Source organism: Corapipo altera, unplaced genomic scaffold (assembly GCF_003945725.1).
Source record: "Corapipo altera isolate COAL_440 unplaced genomic scaffold, ASM394572v1 1b, whole genome shotgun sequence".
NCBI lineage: Eukaryota > Metazoa > Chordata > Aves > Passeriformes > Pipridae > Corapipo > Corapipo altera.
In genome coordinates, this window is record NW_020884881.1 from 17,243,164 (window position 1) to 17,262,247 (window position 19,084).

Below are 19,084 nucleotides of genomic sequence, written 5' to 3' on the forward strand. Positions count from 1 at the left end.
TGAAATATATTTAAATTTCTGCCAGCCTTAAGTAGATTGGCAATTGGAGTGGGAGAGAGGGACATGAATGAGCACTTCATTGAGAGGAAAACTCAGTGCTGCATTCTGTCTGTGGACATCAGCTCAGGATTTCTGCAGGATGTGCTGTTGCAGGCGGTTGTTCAGGAAAGATGGACTTTGGAAATGAAATGAGTAGGAGGCACTTTGTGGGGACCTTGATGGACTGTTGTGGAGTTTAACAACAGGTGTGGGCTCACTACAAGTCTGTGGTTGAAATCAGTGATTGAAATGTATTCTGTGACAAAAAGAGACTTCCTGTGATGAAAATCCTGTTCACAGGGGCTGGGAGAGGTGTGCTGCAGAGGTGTGCTGGCCAGTTTAGGACTAGTGTTCTCCTCCCCCTTCTCTGACCTACTACCAGCATGGCCCAAAGGTTATGCTTTGAGTGGCTGAATCCTGTCTTATGTGTCTTAGTTTATTGTGTCCTAAAACATCATTTGGCTTTTTATTTTTTCCTTTAGGGACGTGAGGGGGCACAGATTGAACCTTGGGAAGATGCCGACTACCGTCTGTACAAAGTCACAGATAGATTTGGGTTTCTACAGTAAGTAGCAACTTTGTAAAGAAAACAAGATTAAGAGTTTGCTACTATTACTATTTATGCTTTTTATTGTATTGTCTATTTGGTGAAAGTAATATTATGCCTTTTAATAGATCTTCTGGAAAATACTGTCTAAGTGTTACTGCTGGGTCACCTTTCACTGTGCTTTTCAGTTCAGTTTCTATGTTTATTTATTTCTGTAACTTGATCCAGCATAGGGAGGGAAATGTTTTAAATTTTTTTTTTTAGGGGGGATGAAAGTTGACAGTCTGCAAAAGAGATATTTCAAGCTGAATTGCAGTTGTGAATAACTTAGTTGGATATAAACAACCTTGAAGTTCTTGGAAGGATTTACAAAAATTTTGTTAAAGTGTTGATTTTTAAAAAGCTCCCCAGCACATTAAGGTTACTTAATGGTCATGTATGAGCAAATGTGTATCCCAGTCCCTCAAAGATAAATATCATTTGACTTCATATATTTAATAACCTTAGTGAAATCTCTGCTGATTTGGTACCTAATGTTGAATCTTAAAGTCAGATCAGAAAATGCCAGAATCCAGATCGAGTTCCCCTCTAGGTACCTCCTTTGTAACACACGCTCTGTCTTTTGGCAAACAAAGGATTAGAGTATTAAATGGTATTAAGATTTTTGTGCTTGGCAGATGTAAATATTCAGTTTGTAGAGACTGAACACAAGCAGAGTTGCTGCTTTTGATAATATCAGGACTCTGGTGTTCTTGTTGTTTGGCATTTATGTCTGAACACGTGAAATTCAGTTAAAATCCAGAAAAATCAGTGATAAGAGGAAAACTTATTAATAACTATGTAATTTATAGTGTTGGGGAGGGATGTGTGTATGCTTTGGTTTTTGGGGGGATTTTTTCCTTGTCTTCCTTCTCTTTTGCCATGTCATTGTTTTTATAAGCTGTCAGTTAAAAAGTCATCTTCACCTGCAGACTGCTTTTGCCTCACTGGAGTGAGTTAATTTGGGGTATGGCTTCCAAACAGTTGTGTTTTACACAAGGATGTCCTTGTGTGGGTAAACTACAGCTGCAGCACCACGTGCCTGGTGTTGTAGCTGCAGTTGGAGCATTTTTAATGGAGAAAGGATGTCACAGTTATTCCTTGTGCAGAAGCAATGGGAACTGCTTCCGAGTTCACCACAGACTTTGGTGTCCTTCTGAACTCCTGAACTTTTCCTGTACTTAGTATTATTGTGTGTTAGGCATGGAGTATTGTTCCTCCAGTCCTCTCCAGTTGCTGCTGCAGTCAGTTTTCAGGAATGTTGCTGTTCCACAGCTCCAGTGCCTTGGCATGTTTGGGGTGCAGTTGGGCACATCAATGTGCTCCAGGCTCTGAGCTCTGTCACTGTAACTCCGAGCTGCTGTGAGCACCCTCAGATCCCACTGCAGTCATTCCTGGGGTGTGCCAGGGGGATGGACCTCAGTCATTAGCCCAGACCTCCTCCCTAGGAAGGTCTTTCCTCACAATGCAGAATGAATTGTCAATATAGTCAACTTCAAGGGATGAAAACTGAGAGATTTATGATACATGAGGACTGCCCAGGCTCACAGTGTATGCAGATAATCTCTTCACTAATTGTGTCTATTTGTAGCTCATCCATGTCTTGTTACAAGGCAGATTTCACCTGAGAGTGCTCAGGTTTATGAGGGGCTGCTTTATGATTCTATAAGACAAATCCATTGCAAATGATGTTTTTATTTTCCTGGGAAATAAAATCTTTCATAGTAGAAGAAATACACTCAGGATAACCATATCAACTATCTTGCCCTGAAGAGACAGTTTATATGGCACTGGAGATTTGAGCTGTGGCCTGGGTTCGTGTGTGCTGCCACCCTGAGCCTGTGCCACCTGCTGTGTCTGAAAGAAGCTCCTGTTCTGTGAGACTTTGGAATCAAGCAGGATGTACCAAAAGCTTCCAATGATTATCATCCCTGAGAGCCGTAATTCCCTGTGGTCTACCAGGTGTTTAAAGTAAATTAATTGTACATTGACAAAGAGGCCTGATGCACATTGAAACCTGAAAATCTGGGGACAACCCCAAGCTTACTGTGCTCCAGTCAGAGTCAACAGTGATTTGCAGTCGTTTGTATTGACATCTTAAAATACTCAGCAAATGAAAAAATGTCTTTTGTGTCAGAAGGCTACTGGGTGTGAGGAACAGGATGAAAAATTAGGGCTTGTTTTCTCAATCACAATAGGCTTTTATTATCATCAGTAGTTTTCTTTTTCCTTGGCTGTGTCCTGTTTGCAGCTTTGCTGGACTCTGTGAAGGGGCTTTCAAGGTTCTGTTGATTGCTGATAAGGCAGAAAAGATAATTTTTGGGGAATGAAGCACTCAGGCTGCCTGTGTAACTTGCCACCTGTTTAAAGATGGGAGAACATAAAGACTAGAGACACTCTAAGAATAGTTTTGGTCTAGGTCTGCACTACTTCTGGTGTCCCAGTGCCCTTATTAGTGTGTCAGACTGGGAATTTGTAAACTTGGGGAACCTGAAGACACTTCAATTGTCTTCCTGCCATACCAGTAGAAGTGGGCTCAGGTTTTCCTAAGAGAGCACAGAGGCAGAGGGAAGGTGCCTTTTTATTTAACAGTGGAGAAACTGGGTGGTGATTGGAAAGTGATATGACCTTTCCCTTCAAGTGAAATATCTCACTTTAACCTTCTTTTAAGACCCACAGCTGATGTACCTGATATCCCTGGTCAGTTCTAAGTGTTGTTGTATTTATTATTTACAACAGTTGGGACCATCTTTACCCAGCACTGTCTTAAATTTTCAGTAGCTGCTGCCCTAAGAACACAATTTAATTTGTTTGCTGCAGTATTTTATTTTGGAGTTCTGCAAAATGTGTGGATGTTCTAGTTAACTTTTCGATATTAGAAGGAAATTGGTGTGGACAGGTTATTAAGATAGCTACTTAAAACAAAAGAAAAAAAATAGCTGAGTTAATACCTAATGAATTTAGAGAACAAGAAAGGAAGTTCAGTGAGAAGTACCAAAGCATTATAATAATGAGACTTGTTTGAAATGAATAAAAGGAAGTTTTAGAGGGAAGTGCAATGTGAGAAGGTTTTCAGCAAAGCCAAACTGTGAAATAACTCCTGGGGAGCTGAAGGGTTCTGTCCCTTGAGATGTTTGGGACCAGACTGTGCAAAATGCACCTATGGGGAGTTTGGTCTGTGGGACTGACTAAATTGTAACAGCTGCTCTACTGAAAACATAAACTGTACATGAGAGGTGTGCAGGAACCAGAAAGAGTGAAAATCTCATTATTGGCTGAAATGTAGAAAATTTGACCTTACCAATTGCTGTTGTTGCCAGGCTGTGGTGGGTCATGGTGTCTTTAAGCCATGTGGTTTGTGGCAAACCAGTCTCAACTTGGGGATTTTTTTACATAATGTATTGCCAAAGAACACAGGTTGTGATTGCTGATTTGGATCCAGGGGACACACACACTCCAAAACATGAGACTTTAACAGACACCTGAAGGAAACTCCTGTCTCCTCCTCTGCCTCCAGGCCAAACTTCCCTTGCTTGGTGTCGTGGGTTACCCTTGGATCACCCCAGTTCCTTTGGTGAGGCACAGGCAGTGCAGGTCCTGCATGGAATGGCTCCTTTCTGCTGCTCCTGGTTTCTTGTTTTCATCCCTGTTCCTTGTGTTATGTGTTTTCTTCTGCCCCAGTGTGGGTCTCCCATGGGCTCCAGTCCCCTTGGAGATAGATCCCAGCATGGTGTGCCTCCCTCTGGAGTGTATCTATGGCCATGTTCCCAGCATCTCCTTCCATGGGTCTCTTCTGCCTCTCCAATTAGTATTGCTCCTCTTTATTAATATAGATTTGTTTCTATCAAGTGCTGTTGGCCTTTCCTCACTGTCACCTGGTGCACATGGAGTAGTGCCTGTTAAAACTTTACTCTTCACTTACCTGATGTTTCTCTTGGAGAATCCCATGTCAGGGACTCATCTTGTCATGACCACGAGTACTGAGAGAGCAGACCAGTATATTTTATACAGGTGCACTGTGGTTACCCACAAACATAAAAATATTAAAAAAAAAAACCAAAAAGAGAGCAAAAAACCTTCAGGCATAGTCCTTGTTCAATACAATTTATTTCCAGTAAAAATCCTGCTGCATTCCTGATGTCATGTGATAGTGCAGGAATGCTGAACAGTAGGGGTGATGTGAAAAGTGCCATTCAATTTTAAAAGGAACATTTTTTTTCCTCTGGCAAGTCCAACACCAGTGTCTGTGTGTGCAGTCTGCAGGGTTTTGATAAGATCAGGTACTCTTGTCTAGAAAGTGCAGGAGAGGGAGAGTTTGTGCTTTACCTGTAGTTACTGGAAGTCCAGCAGGACATCTCAGGGGACTCTGTAGGGCTCAGATAAGCCTGAGTGTGTGAGAGATGACTCTTGCAATCAAGTATTTTAGGAATGGGAGAAATGCCTGAGATCTCTTCACAGATAGTCATAACAAAAACTGTTTTAACTGTTTTTGGAAATGAAAAAGGCAGAATGTGTTTGGTATTCATAAAAAATAAGGAGTTTGTTAGTTGATTTTTTTTTTTCCTTTTTTCTCCCCCCCCCCTTTTTTTTTTTTTTGTTTGTTTGTTTTCCTCTTCTTGGATATGTTGTGTCTTTTTGGTCAACATTGTGTCAAGCTAGCTATTTTTCTTATTATTTTCCCTTTAGATTTAATCACAACTTTGCATTTCACGCTCAGAACACACACACATACACAAAAGCACCAGAATCTTGCAGTTAAAAAACCCAACAACCAAACTAATAGGAAACAAAAAATTAAACCCTATGCCCAAAAACCAAACTCCAAACACCTTGCACCCCCCAAAAAAGCAGTTCCTCTCTGTCCTATCTCAGAACCTGGCTAAATTTTAAAGTAAATGTTCTTAGAATTTTCACTGTGGACTGTTCTTTTCTCCACAGTTTGCCTTGTAGATACTTGTGTTTGCAGTTTTTCTAGCAACAGTCATTGATAAGGGAATAACTTCAGGGAAAGAAACCCAAAGGAATTTCTGAGTGTCTTGAAGCTCATAGCAGGCATTCCAGTAATGCCTGGGATCTGGGATTTGACCCTTCCTCCTCCTTGAATTCTTTAGTTGATTTGTTACTGTTTTGGGACGGTTGAAAAAGCTACTGAAATAAATGTGTCATTCCTTGGACGGGGGCAAGTTCCCTGCTACAACCAGGAACCTTTTCAAAGGTGTTTATTTCTTTAAGCTGGAAATTTAAATAATATCTATAGTAATTTGTCAATTTAGAAGTGATAATGATATAATTTTTATAGTCTAAAAATTATTAAAAGTCTTAAAGCAGCAAAAGAAAGCAAGAAATCCAAATGAAAGTCAGTATTTTGTAAACAAATAAGAATTTAAGCTTTATCTGAAGGTCATTGAAGCACATACTTAAAGATTTATTTTTCATGAATATATCCTTGTTTTTATTTTTTGTGAAATTCTCCAGTTAGCTACGGGGACAAAATAACTTTATTCCTTCCCCTTGCTCCCTGCCCCAGATAATTTTAAGGCTGAATGACCATTGGCTGATTGGGGTTTGCAAAACAACCTAAACTTTGTATGTGGGCCTAAAGAAGGGTAGAAGCTGAAAAAAACCAGAATTTTGCAACTCTAAAGTCAAGACCAGTCTGAAGAGCTGGTCCTCTTTGGGGCCTTTCAAGCCAGGGAAAAGCCAAATGGCTTCTGTGTCTACTTAAGGTGGCTCAGAAAGCTGAAATTTGAGCACATGCAAACAGCTCAGAGGCATCTTCCTGTACCATGAGGATTTACGTTGCCTGGTCTCTTCCAAGTGTCCTTGTGTGTATATTCTCAATGGTTCTTTTGTGTTTGTCTCTGTGCATCACCCAGATGTGAGGGAGGCATTTTCCTTTATAAAAAAAAAACAAACAAAACTTTTCAAGGCCACAGTTGTGCTTTCCTAAGTAAGATGAAAATAACATTGCTTTTTGGAATTTGGGACAGGTACAGCTCAAGGCCAAATTTTATTACTCCTCATTGGAAAACATAGATTCTGACTAAAATGTGCTGAGTAATATATTGTGGAAAGCATTGTAAGTGTCCAGATCTCAATAGATACGAAGCAGAGATAACAGAAGAAACTGCAATTTATTTACTGCAACTTTTCAGGAGCTTTTTTCTTTCTATTTTTCACTGATGAATGCCAGCAGTGGAATTGTCCTGGTAACTTCTGGTCATGAACTGTGGAAGTCATAAGCAGCCATGACATCGTTCAGAAAATTAAAGAGTTATTTCATTTCTCCAGCTCGCACTGTATGAGTTCTTTTCAGGCCTTGTTGCTATCAAGGTCTGTGTTAACTTGTATTAATAATTATCTTATAGCAATAACCAATATTGTCAAGTTTTGTGTCTAACTTGGGTGATTCAGTTTAAACACTTTTTCCTTTTACTAGCTGCTCAGTAATTGGAAACTGGGGATGTATGTGCAGTGTGGTAGATGCTCTTATGGTGATAAATATCCTGGGATCAGCATAATGATGTTGGAAGTTTATTTGTTTGTTTGTTTTTTAGAGAATAAAAAGTTGTACAATAAAAGTACCAGTGGTAGAAAATACAGATGTGGTCCCATTCATGAGGCTCCTTTCAAAATTTGGGTTGGATTTTTGTGCTGCTCTTACAGTAGCTCAGTGCTGATTCTGATGGAATTGTACCAATTCACAGCAGCTGAGAATGTGACTCATACTCTTAGTCTTAATCCCCTGAGTCTATTAAAGCCCTGAACATGCTTTGAGAATAGTTTGCTAATGATGGAGATTACCACGGTGCCAGAGGCGCTTTTCAAATAGCAGAATTCATTCTTTGCTGAGAGAGAGACCTACCTGCTCTTCTCCATCCACTTAAAAACAGGTATTGCATTTTTGTTAGCTCTGATGCATTTCTGCAGCATGCTCCAAAAATGAGCTAGGGGAGCTAAGAAGTGGAGAGCTCAATCAAGGATTGTGAGATACTCTATTAAATGAAGCTATTGATTCTTTTTTTTTTCTTTTTTTTTTTTTCTTTTTTTTTCCTTAGCCCTGAACTTTTTAATAGGGAGCAATATGATGAGCAACCAGTTACCCTCTCTCTCTCATTCTTTTTCTTGGTAGTTTATATGTAGCCTTGCTGGAAAACAGTCCTTGTCTCTGAAGTATTCTTTGTGCATTCCTTAATATTTTCTCCAGTGTGCCTGTTGCACCACATGTCTCAGAGCAGTAACTCTTGCACAGCTCTCCCAGCTGATTTGGGTGGGTCCACAAGTGAGTTCTCTCCAGATAAGAGGTGTAAGGACTGGGCTCTGAGGGCTTTTGGCAGCAAAAGAAGTTATGCTGAGATTTTGGGTAATAGAAATTAAAGAAAGAAGCATGTTAGCTGTAATTTGATAGTAATTAAAGTAGCATTAAACAAATTGAGATTTTATATTATTTTAATTTCACATTTTTAGTAGAAAAGTTGTAGAATCATAGAATCATCAAGGTTGGAAGAGACCCTGAAGATCATCCAGCCCAACCCATCACCACCTCTGTAATCCCTAAACCACATCACCCAGTGTCAGATCCAGATGCCTCTTAAACACCTGACTCCACCACCTCCCTGACAACCTGTTCCAGTGCCTGACCACTCTAATAGTGAAAATTTTTTTTCTAATATCTAATCTGAATCTCCCCTGTCTCATCTTAGGGCCATTTCTGTTTAAGGCCATTAAATCTGCACCTCAGAGCTTAAGGAAAGAGCACCAAGGCTACTGGGAGAGTTGCAGACTTGTTGTTCCCAGTGACATGCAGCCACCATCCTTAATTTTCTTGGTGCAGTAAATATTGCCAACCCATTACGTGGTGTTCTAAAAGTACAATGAAATGTTTATTCTTTACAGTTCAATTATAAATGTAAATTTTACTGCATTTTATTTATCGTGGTAATTCAGTAGGGAGCTGCTGTCGTTTTCCTCTCCTCTTTTCTTCTCAGCTTTGTGAGACAGGGTCAGAACTGCTTGTCAGGAGAGTGGCTTAACTCTTCCCTCTCTTGGGGAGAAGTGTGCCAGGTTCAGCCTCTTTCAGCTGTCAAGGACAAATCTTTATTTAAAAAAAAGTTCAGATCTCAGATATTACAGAAAAGTCGTGTTTTTCTTCGTTCTCTTTCTCCTAAGTGTACAAATATGCCTCATTTTGACCATGTAGAATTTTTCATGTGGCATTATAAAGATTTAGCATGAGAACTCCACTGGAATCTTCTATTATGTACCATGGATTTTGCCCTCTAATGTGTGATACACTTGTCTGGACTGACTGTGCTCTGAAATATTCATTGCTAATCATCGTGTTGAGGAACTGCTGTAAAAAAAAAACCAACCACAAACTTCAACTCTATTTAACATTCTTTCCTTTTGCCCTAATGTACACTGAGGATGTTATCTTTATTTAAGGAGAGAAGTGGAAGTTTTCCTGGGTTAGTAATTGAGATTCAAATTGCTTGTTTTAGATCCATCTTCCTGGCATTAGACAAATGCTTTTTTTTTTTCTTTTTTTTCTTTGCCTGCTTCCACAGGGAACTAGTTTTAAAAGAATATTTTAATTGCATTTCTGTATGACAAAGCCTGTTTTTTGAAAACACAGCAAGACCACTATTTATTGCTTATGGAATTCTGGAGAAGCTGAAATGAATCCCTGCTTACCATGCAATTGTGAAGTGATGGGGCTGAGTCTGAGACCAAGGTCAACACAGTTTTATTTAAACATCACTGACAGTGGAAGAGCACATTGGACCTGCTGTAAAATTCACTTAGTCCTGTCCATTCTGGCTGAGTTTACAGCTCTGCTTCCGTGATGGGCAATGAACTTTGGCCTCTGAATTTGTCTCCAGTTTTGGTGGTGGTTGTGTTGTGATCCTTCTCTCTGTGTTCATGCATTTGAAGTCAAGTCCAAAAGCATGAGATGTGTGTGGCCATTTGCTTCCTTAAAACCATGTCTTATTTTGCAACAGCAAATGTGGTCAGGCACGATGCTTTAAAAGGTGTTTTGGTTGCTACAAGGGACTCTTCAGTGCTTTTGTTGTTCACTTTTTCTCACACTTGCTGCTCTAAGAAGTGTTTTTGCCAGCCTGATGGTGAAAGTGGTTATTTATTCAAAGCAGTTTCATGGTAATTATCTAAACCAGACCCAGCAAAGGGACCTTCTCTCTTGGGTGGTCACTGGGAGCTTCACAGCCTTCTAGGGTTTTACAGTATTTGCACAACCCTTGTGTTCCTGGTGGTAGGATTTCACCAGGAGAAGGTGGAAGTGCCTCACTCCTGGTTTTGGCCTGGTCACTGTCCAAGCCAGATTTGCTTTAGAACCTCCTAAAGCCAAGGAGGTTGTTTGAACCCAGAATCACCTCGTTTTGTGTGAGACTCGAGGTCATCTTGGACCATTTGAAGAGAAGCCAACGCCTGCAATTCAAACAAAGAGCTGAGAAACCTCCTCCTGGGCTGGTATTTACAGCCACAAGAGGGGAGTAGGAGGATTTCAAGTGTACTTTGCTCTGCCAGTTTTTGTTGAGTTAATTTTGGATTCCATTGGAGAATAAGCAGCTTTGCCCACCTGCTGTGCTCTCATGGTTGCAATAATTTTTTAATATCTACGTCTCTGTAAGTTACCAGTGAATTTTTCAGTGATTTGGACTGTGAGTGTCAGTTTGTGTACAAAAGTATTTAAGATGTTCTTCTCTTTAATTCAGTTTCGTGCATCTTAATCTAAATTGGATTGTTAAAGAATAATTTGAAAGGGGTTTTGGTTTTTTTTTTTTTCCTTTTAAATTTTATTTTTCCCCTTGTGTTATCACACTGATCTAATGTATGGCTTTTCTACTACTCTCCTTTCAGGCAGCTTCTTCCTGTGGAAGAAATTCTGTTATTTGCTATAATTCAGAATGGTGTGGACTTTTTTTCTCCCTCAAACGGTGTCACAATGGTACCCATTTCTTTAGCTTATTCTTAGGACTGGAATTGAGATTTGAATTTTAAATCCATTCTTTTAGCTGAGTTAGTCCAGGCTGTCACTTCAACAATCCTCTGCAGATACAGAAGGTAACAAGGTGAATGCAACCCTGCAGATTTGATGGCAAACACAAAAATAAACTGCAGGAAAATTCTGCCAACTAAGGACAAATAATGTGTTTTTGTTAACAGCCGCTGCTACTTGATTTGAGTAAAAGATCACCCACAGTGTACAAGGAATTCATAAAGTACTTCCTTGTATGGAAAGAGCTATTAGGCAGCAGAACTGAAAAAAAAAAAAAAAAGATTGAATATGTTAATATGGTTTAATTTATACATTCATAAAGTGATACACGATGGCTTTGAGTTACTGCTTAAACTCTAAAACGTGAGTATTCAGCATAATCATTGTTACCACATATATTTCCTACCAAATTTAGCATTTATAGCAGATTGAAGTAACTGAATGCAGGGAATGGCCAAAGTGTGTTTCGTTGGCACGGATTAAGGGTGCTGAAAGATGTCAGGGACAACAGTTTTTAGAAGTTGTAGTGGTTTAAACCTTGTTTTCCCCCAGAGGCTAAAAAGTGGTAACCCCCAAGGGGTGGAAACCCCTGGAAGTTTTGAAGTCCTGTCCAATGGGCGCTCCTGCAGAAATGTAAACATTCCACAAGGCAACGGAAGAGAAGAGTTGTGGTTTGGGTGGTAGAAGTGGTGGCCATGTTGTTGTAGAGCCAGGAGGAGAGGGCAGGAGCCCTCTGGGGGGCCCCCCCCCCCCCCCCCCCCATCAGCCCCAGTTGGGGGCTACAGAGACTTGGAACAGTGTTAAGCTGGACTATGTGTCTGTAGCTGTGAGCTGGGGGGTGTTTTCCATCGTGAGTGAGCAGAGACAGAGCAGAAGCGGTGGCAGCATCCAGAGGTTATGGCTAAAAGCCAACTGATAAGACCTGAACCAGAGAAGCAGCAGAAGCTAGCAGCAGAGTTACAGAGTTCTGGGGGTAAGAACTGATACCAGACCCCCAAAACTCCTTTGAGACCCCTCTTGGAAAGGAGGGACATGGACTCCTATTTTGGAGAGCAGTTTTGGACATGCAGCACCAGAGAGAGAGAGAGAAGAGCTGAGAAGCTCAGAGCGTCCTGGGAAGCTGGACTGGGACAGAGAGGAATGCAGAGGGGGTGACCTTGGCTCCCCCCTCGCACTGCTGCCAAGGTGGCAGCCTGAGGCAGGGCACAGAGGCCCTGCAAGGAGCTTGAATCTTCTGGAGATACCAGAACTTTAATAGAGATGGAGCTGCCAGCCAGCAAACCCTGGCTCTCCACGGATCTGTGGTGGGAGGGACCTGCAGGGGAACTCCCCTCCCAGCACTGAAAGCAACAGATGTGTGTTTAAGGGGAAGGATCCGACGTGTTTTTGACATTATCACAGGTAAATGAGAGGCAAGGCAAAGAGGCTCATTATTTTTCATTTATCTTTCAGACTCTTGAGAGTTTTGAGGTAGCTTAGACTGATTTTTATCTTATTTTTAAAAACACTTGGCATTGATTCTGGGAGGACACTCTTAACCCCAGTGGTCATTTATGCACCATTAAAGTGGCTCAAAAATCACAGGAAATGCTGACGTGCCCAATTAAACAGATTATAGATTGTCTCAAAGGTTTTGTGATTCCAAGCTGGGAAGACTTTAGAGTTTGCATATAGAACAAATCTCTTCTACTAAAGACTCAGGAAAGCACATATTCTAGCATTTGGCAGTGGAATCACAGATATATTTTTTTTTTTACTATGAATTTCCTGAACATTTTTCATATTGGCAATAAAAACTTTACAGTGAAGTCGTCTTCTTCCAAGCAGCAAAGTACTTCACTAAAAAGTCACCATTTTGAGATTTAATTGAATTTGATAAAACTTCTGATTTTATTTTATCTTATTTTTCTGCACTACTTGAGACTTTCTGGACAGGAGCTACATGTTCATGGCACTGTGCTCTGCCTATTGGCAGCTACATCCACAGAATCCACAAATAATAATTGCAACTAAAACCTAGTCACAAAATCACATGTGGTCCATTTTTTTTGCCAGCATTAAATTCTTTTTGCAACATATTTTCTGATAATTATATTGTGGAGTATCACATTGGCTGATCCCATATGTTAATTAATTGCTTTGGCTTGCTTATGAATTTTAACAAAACTTCTGAAAGCTGTTTTTTAATCTGCTGTAGTCACCACCCCCATACTGTGCAGAGGTTGTTCAGTGAAAATTCCAACTGGATGGTTATAGTAGCAGAGCTCCAATTATTTTGAGAGACAGACACAATCAGAATTGGGAGGTATGTAAGTAAATTGTGAAATGGAAAGGAGTGAGTGAGCCGTAGCATTTCAGCTGTGGAAAAAAAGCAGTTTTCTTATTTTCTCCTTAATATTTTCAGAAACCCATGTAATGTTGGTTTTGAAAATGACACTATTGCCTTTAATTTCCTTTAAAAAGTTGGAAGATTAGAGCAATCATTCATAGTCAAGATTCCTCCGAAAATTACCTTTTTGGACTAAAGGGTCTGAATTAAGACCAATTTGTGCTATAAAGAGTAGAATAACTTAATCATAGGCCTAAAGAAGGACAAGACATTGAAATAATGTTTTATTTCTACTTAGAATGGTTAATGAGATTTTTTAGTTGGCTTTAGAAAAGAGTTTACTTTGAGCCCACCTTGTGCCATACTGCAGACATAAAACCAGTCCTTCCAGGGAATGATGCTGGTTCCTGTGATCTCACAATTGTCTTATTTATATTCTCTTCTATCAGGTGATTGTCAAACATTTCTCAACTAACTTTAGAACAAAGATCAGTGTGCATATACTTAGAACAGGCTGTATGTGTATATATATATATATATAAATAAGATGTGATTGTGTTGCAAAGCACTGTTCTAAGTATCCATAATACTGTGTATTGCCCTGACAGCTTTACGTGCCATGGATCAGACCCTGAGGGGGAGGCAGAGCTGATAGAACACCTACTTAGTGTGTTTATTGCTGTAGAATTGGTTTCCCAGTGTGAATATACTCTTTTTTTTTTTGTCTAGTAAAGCTATAGACTCCTATAACTCACTTCTGACAAATTACACAGCCTAAAAACTGGTCTTACTTGGGAAGATTTACTCTTTCCCAATACACCTGGAGACTTGCAATTTGTTACTCAGCAATCTGAGTTTGATATTGTACAGCAAAACAACTCCTTTTTTACTAAAGCTTTCTGTGTCCAGATACTTCCCAAGTGAATTCTTCCCTTCTCCTACCTTACCTGTGCATGAATTTATTTCATGTCACTTCTGCTTTTGAGTTTTATGCCTCACTAATGCTTTTGTGGAGGTTTCACTCACAAATTTCTTAGTCATGAAAGCTTCAAAATTATACAAATGACTGTTTTTAAAAATTTTTTTAAAGAATTCCTTCAGAATAAGTCTCCTGAATAGTAGCAGGTGCGTTTTCCTCATGGATTTAAACACTTAATAGTGCATCACAAATGACAAACTGAATGCCCAGCATCTCTTTCTTCATGATTAACTCAATGAGACCATGAAGATGAGTGTCCTGCAAGAAACTTTTCCCACATTATATTTACTGTGTGAAACAATTTTACATAGGCACTGCACCACAGCCTTTATGAGGATCCAGGTTTTTTAATACTCATGTTATACTGGGCTCAATGATGTAGGAATATTGAATTTAGTTGACTTTTTAATTAAATAGTGACTTGCATGTATTCCAGTTATTCCTGGAGATGTTCCAGGATAAAACCCCTCAAATTCTTCACAGTGCACTGGCTAATTCTCCCTGGGGCAAGAATACAGCAAGTAGGGAGGGTTTTTAAGCAAGTGCTGTGTTTTGAAATAGAATTTATGAGAAATGAAAATAGAGTGTACCAGAAATTTTGAACATAACAATTCTTTGGGCAGTTAAGCTTTGCAGTAAAGATTTTTAGACTTATTGTGGTCAATTTTAGCCACTTTTTTTTTCTTTTTTTTCCCCAATGAAAAATTGATTGCCAGGCTTTATCCAATTTGTAACTGTGAAGAACTGAATTGATCCTCTGGAATTTACAGTTCTGGGGTGATCGGTGTATCAGGGCTGCTGATCATTGCACTAAACATCTTCCATCCTCAACTGAAGCTGCAGAGGATAGAGGAGGCTTTACATTTCTTAAATTTAAGCCAAACTAGAAGCAGGAAAATGCTGTGATTTGAGCCAGCAGGGAACATACTTGGGATTTAAATACAAGTGTAGGAAAAGAGAGTAAATCTGATGAGTGGCTAATATAAGAACGTCTTTCCTCGTGATTGTATTGAACAAATATATCAAAGTGATGTTTAAAGATTTAAACAGCAGCAGTGGGTAGGTGACTGTAAGCTTGTTAAGTCTGAGGCTTTTCAATTCATTTAAGCTACCACTGTTACTCGAGGAAGCTAATTACAACACAGCTTAATGGTCAAAACCATAGATCTGCATATTTAATGTTCTGAAGGGACAAGTATTTATGCATTTAAGATCATTATTTGAAGTTATCTTGAAACATTCATGAAACCCTGTGCAAGCCATCGTGGGGGATTTAAAGATGTAAAATCCAGTCATCTCTTAAAATGCAACTTAAAAAATTTCATTTTCTGTCAAGTCCTTGTTTTTCGAAATGAAATCTTGTCTCTTTGATCTCAAAGCCCTTCTCACCAGAAGGTGGGAATAGTCCAGATGGAAAGATGGGAAGACAACCTTGGGCTGATGTTGCAGATCAGCACCAGTGAGGACCATGGGTAGAGCTCCTGAGTTCAGTCAGACCTCGGAAGGAAGTAAGCACGAGATTCCAGTGAGATGGCTTTGAGGAGCCTCTTGCTAGAATTCCCAGCATTCACCTTACTGGAACTGGGATTTGGACTTGCAGTGTTTTGCAGCTCCCAAACCTGGTGACAAGATCTTCACCCCTTTCTCTTAGTGCTGTAACTCCAGAGCTGCTTGGCAGTGGCAGAGCCCTGAGCTGCTGTTGGGATCCAGTGTGGGCTGCCCAGCCTGGAGCTGGAGGCTCCTGCCTTCCTGCCAAAGGCACAGACCTGGGTGGTGACTCTTGATCCCTGGCTGATTCAACAGGTGACATTGCCTAGTTTGGGTTTTTCTTTAGTGTGGACAGTAGAGTGTTAAGATTTCATTTCAGGTTAGTGAAACCTTATTTCCATGAGTTCAGTTAAAAGCATCCCTGTGACTCCTCTTTTGGGTAGCAAGGATTGTGTGATTCCAGGCTAATTACGTTAATCAGTTCTGTTCTCTCTGTATCCCCTAAATGAATATTACTTGAGCTGTTAAAGGAAAACAGTCATCTTAGGGGCAGGATATTGCTATAGTATGTTAATATTGTTTAGTACTTCACATTATTATTTGGTGAAGTGTGCAGATGAAAATCATGGAAAAATGCAAGTTTAAATAGACTGGGGATGATGGGAGAAGATTCAACGTTAAAAGAAATAATGAAGGTATAACAATGTTCGATTGGTTAGGCTGGGGAAGGAAGGGGAAGACTTGTCATTATAAAGAAAAAATAGAAGGTGCAATAAAATAACATTGATTAATAGGCATTAATTGATTTTGTGTCTGATCCCACCTAATCATGTAAAAAAAAAAACTCCATAAGGTTCTTCTGCACAGAAAACACGTATGCTAAGGGGAAATGTATTTATTTAAAATACCTTTAGGGGCTTGAGAGAGTTTGTGTGCCCACTGTGCCTTTTTTCAGTCCTTGCAGGACAGATTTGAATATTTAGCTGGGTGAGCACTTGGGTGTGGTTGGTGTCATCTCCTTAATTGAGAGGAAGATCTCCAGGAACTCCGTGCATTCCAGTCCAGTGAGTTATGGAGCAGCCCGGGGCGATTCCCTCGGCTGCTGCTCCTGCAGCATCACAGGGAATAAAAACATGGGGCTGGCTTCAAGTGCTCCTGTGGAATTCCAGTGGAGGTACATGGAATTAAGGCACAGCTGTGCAGCTCAAGAAATAACGAGGAATGTGGGCATAAATTTGCTGCTGGATTGATTTAGTGAGGGAGTGCAGTGTCTGCTTCCCAGGGCCTGCTCAGGAGGTTCAGCCATGCCTTTTCTTTGCACATTGATGGTAACTTGGAAAATTAGCTAATAAATCATTGCAAAATATTGTGAAAAATAAGATTTGATTCATCTTTCATGTGATCAGCTTCCATGCTGGATCTGCCAAGGATAAGATAGGCTGTCAAGTGGTACCAGTTAAGCAGAGGAGCTGCTGTGTCCAGTGAGTCCCCAGGGATGTGGAGCTGTCACATCCTTGTCCTGCACACTGCTGGCAGCACTGCAGGGAAAGGAGTTTGTTGTGTGCACAGCTGGGGGGACCTCGAAGACTGAGGCTGGTGGGGGGTGGGCAGGGCCTGCAACTGTCTCTGAACAACTGGAAATTTTAAATGACGTGGAAAGGCTTAGAAATCTTTGTTCATCAAACCAAACAGCAACGACCCCAAGCAGATTGTATTAAGTTGAATTTTTTTCTTCCCCTTTGTTTCTCCACCTGCCCTTCAAATAAGCTGGATTTTTAGGTCATATTTGGCATACAAAGGGCCTGCTTTCAGTTGTTTGGTTTAGTTATATGAGAATGTGGACAAAAATTTGTAACATTTACAACCTCAGGTAGCGCTGAATATAGGCTGAATATAGGTGTGTTAAATGTTAATCAAGAGTTTTTTTGATTTTGATGTTGCTTACCAAGAAAACTTTCAGATACCTGGAAAGTGCTTCTAAATGCATGGACTGTGCTTTTTGCAATGCTGCTCAAAAGGAACAGTCTTTTGGTTTTAAAATTAGTCCTGGGCTGTGTACTGGAAACTTTGACTTGTGTGTGTGGTCTCTGAAAAGGTGTTGATTGGAGCAAGCTTTTCCATTAGATGAAGTAATTCAAATGTGTTTCTTTATTCAAGTATAACTTCTGAATCTGAAATGATGCCTTTTAAATGGGATAAATGAGATTGAATATAATTCCAGCCTTTTGCATCAGACTGTGCTTGCATTAACATCTGTGGCCTTCCCAATGTTTCATCCTGCCCAGATTTGATACAGGTCTAAAATACTGTGGTTTAATGGCCTTGCTGTGGAGGGCTGTAATGGTGTGGGTAGGAGATTTTTTTCCATAATATCAAGACTCAGTAGGAATTTTTTTAAAGTGTTTCACATGGTTCCTGCTTGTTAGTCCTTTTAAAACACAGTTTTGATGGGTGTGTTATTTATCTGACCTCTGGAACAGAAGAAGGGTAGTTTTGCTGCTTGCAGATGAGCTGCTGTGTTTTCAGAAGCTTTAAAGGAAGGCTCATTTGGCATCAAAGTGGTCCAGTTACTTTTGATATGAAAAACACAAATCTCTTTGAGAAAAACAGAGATTGGAGCCCTCAGAATGAATCTGGAGTTAATAAAAAGGCTGATTAAAAAGCCCAAACATGTATCTGTTCAAAGGTTTCTTTTTAAGCTTTCCATTCCTAAACTGCCTTTTTATACTTAGGCTAAGAAGTGAAAAGAGTTTAAGTTTTAGTACTAGGGATACCTAGTAACAAATCTGTTTTTTTTTTTCTTTCTTCTTCCTCCTTGTTAACTGAGTTTTGTAGAGTTTTGAGAAAATGGAAGTTAACTCTCTTAAGTCAAGCAAAGTCTCAACACCTTTCCTAGAGCATGGTAGTAAAGGAGGAAAACCTTTTATTTTTTTAATTGGTATTTCACCTAATAATGGTATGGTCAAATAAACAGAATAAAAATCACTTGAGTTTCAGTTCAGTACAGCACAGGGTGCTTTTACAGAAGAAAAAATGAGTCCTTGACTTTTATTAAGCTATGCAATGTTTTTCTTAAGCTATGCAACTATTTTGATTTAGAATCCTAGTTCTGTACTTAAAATATTATGAGTTTGATTGTGTTTAAAAAATAAATTCCAAGGGTTTCTGTGTGAATCTTAGTTCTCCATAGTTCAGAATTCTTGTTTGCTAGTTACTATAAATTGCTGCTGTAAATGATGACTTGTAAGAACTTACACAGAAATGATTTTGTGCCAGCATTAACCAAGACTAACATGAACTTTGTCTTTGTTTTCAGTCCAGAGGAGCTTCCTGTCCACGATGCAGTGATAGAAAAGGTAAGTCCACTGCCTTCCAGGTTTTTTTACCAGGAAATAAAATTTTGCAGATTTTACAGCTTTTTAAAATATAAATCTTGGACAAACGAGTTGATGAAGCATTTTATTGATTTGCATTCCCAAGGAATCATGTTCCAAGTCCTGTAAGAACTGTCGTCCTTGAGGCCACATTAATTTGCCCACAGATCCCTTGGGGCCCCTCATTGTTACATTTACAGCTGGTACAGGTTGGAGTCCAAAATTCCCCCTACTGCTGGAGGATTCTGGAAGAGCAGTTTGACAACTGATG

General features: G+C 39.8%; 1 protein-coding gene across 10 annotated transcripts in view; it reads left to right on the forward strand.

Moving 5' to 3' along the window:
- The window catches only part of USP6NL (USP6 N-terminal like), a 122,452-nt gene that overhangs the window by 55,685 nt on the left and 47,683 nt on the right, over nt 1–19,084 (forward strand). For all 10 annotated transcript variants that reach the window (XM_027639649.1, XM_027639646.1, XM_027639650.1 and 7 more), the window contains 2 exons: nt 522–604; nt 18,756–18,795. In XM_027639649.1, the coding sequence (XP_027495450.1) occupies nt 522–604; nt 18,756–18,795 (123 nt within the window). The remainder of the gene's footprint in view (nt 1–521; nt 605–18,755; nt 18,796–19,084) is intronic.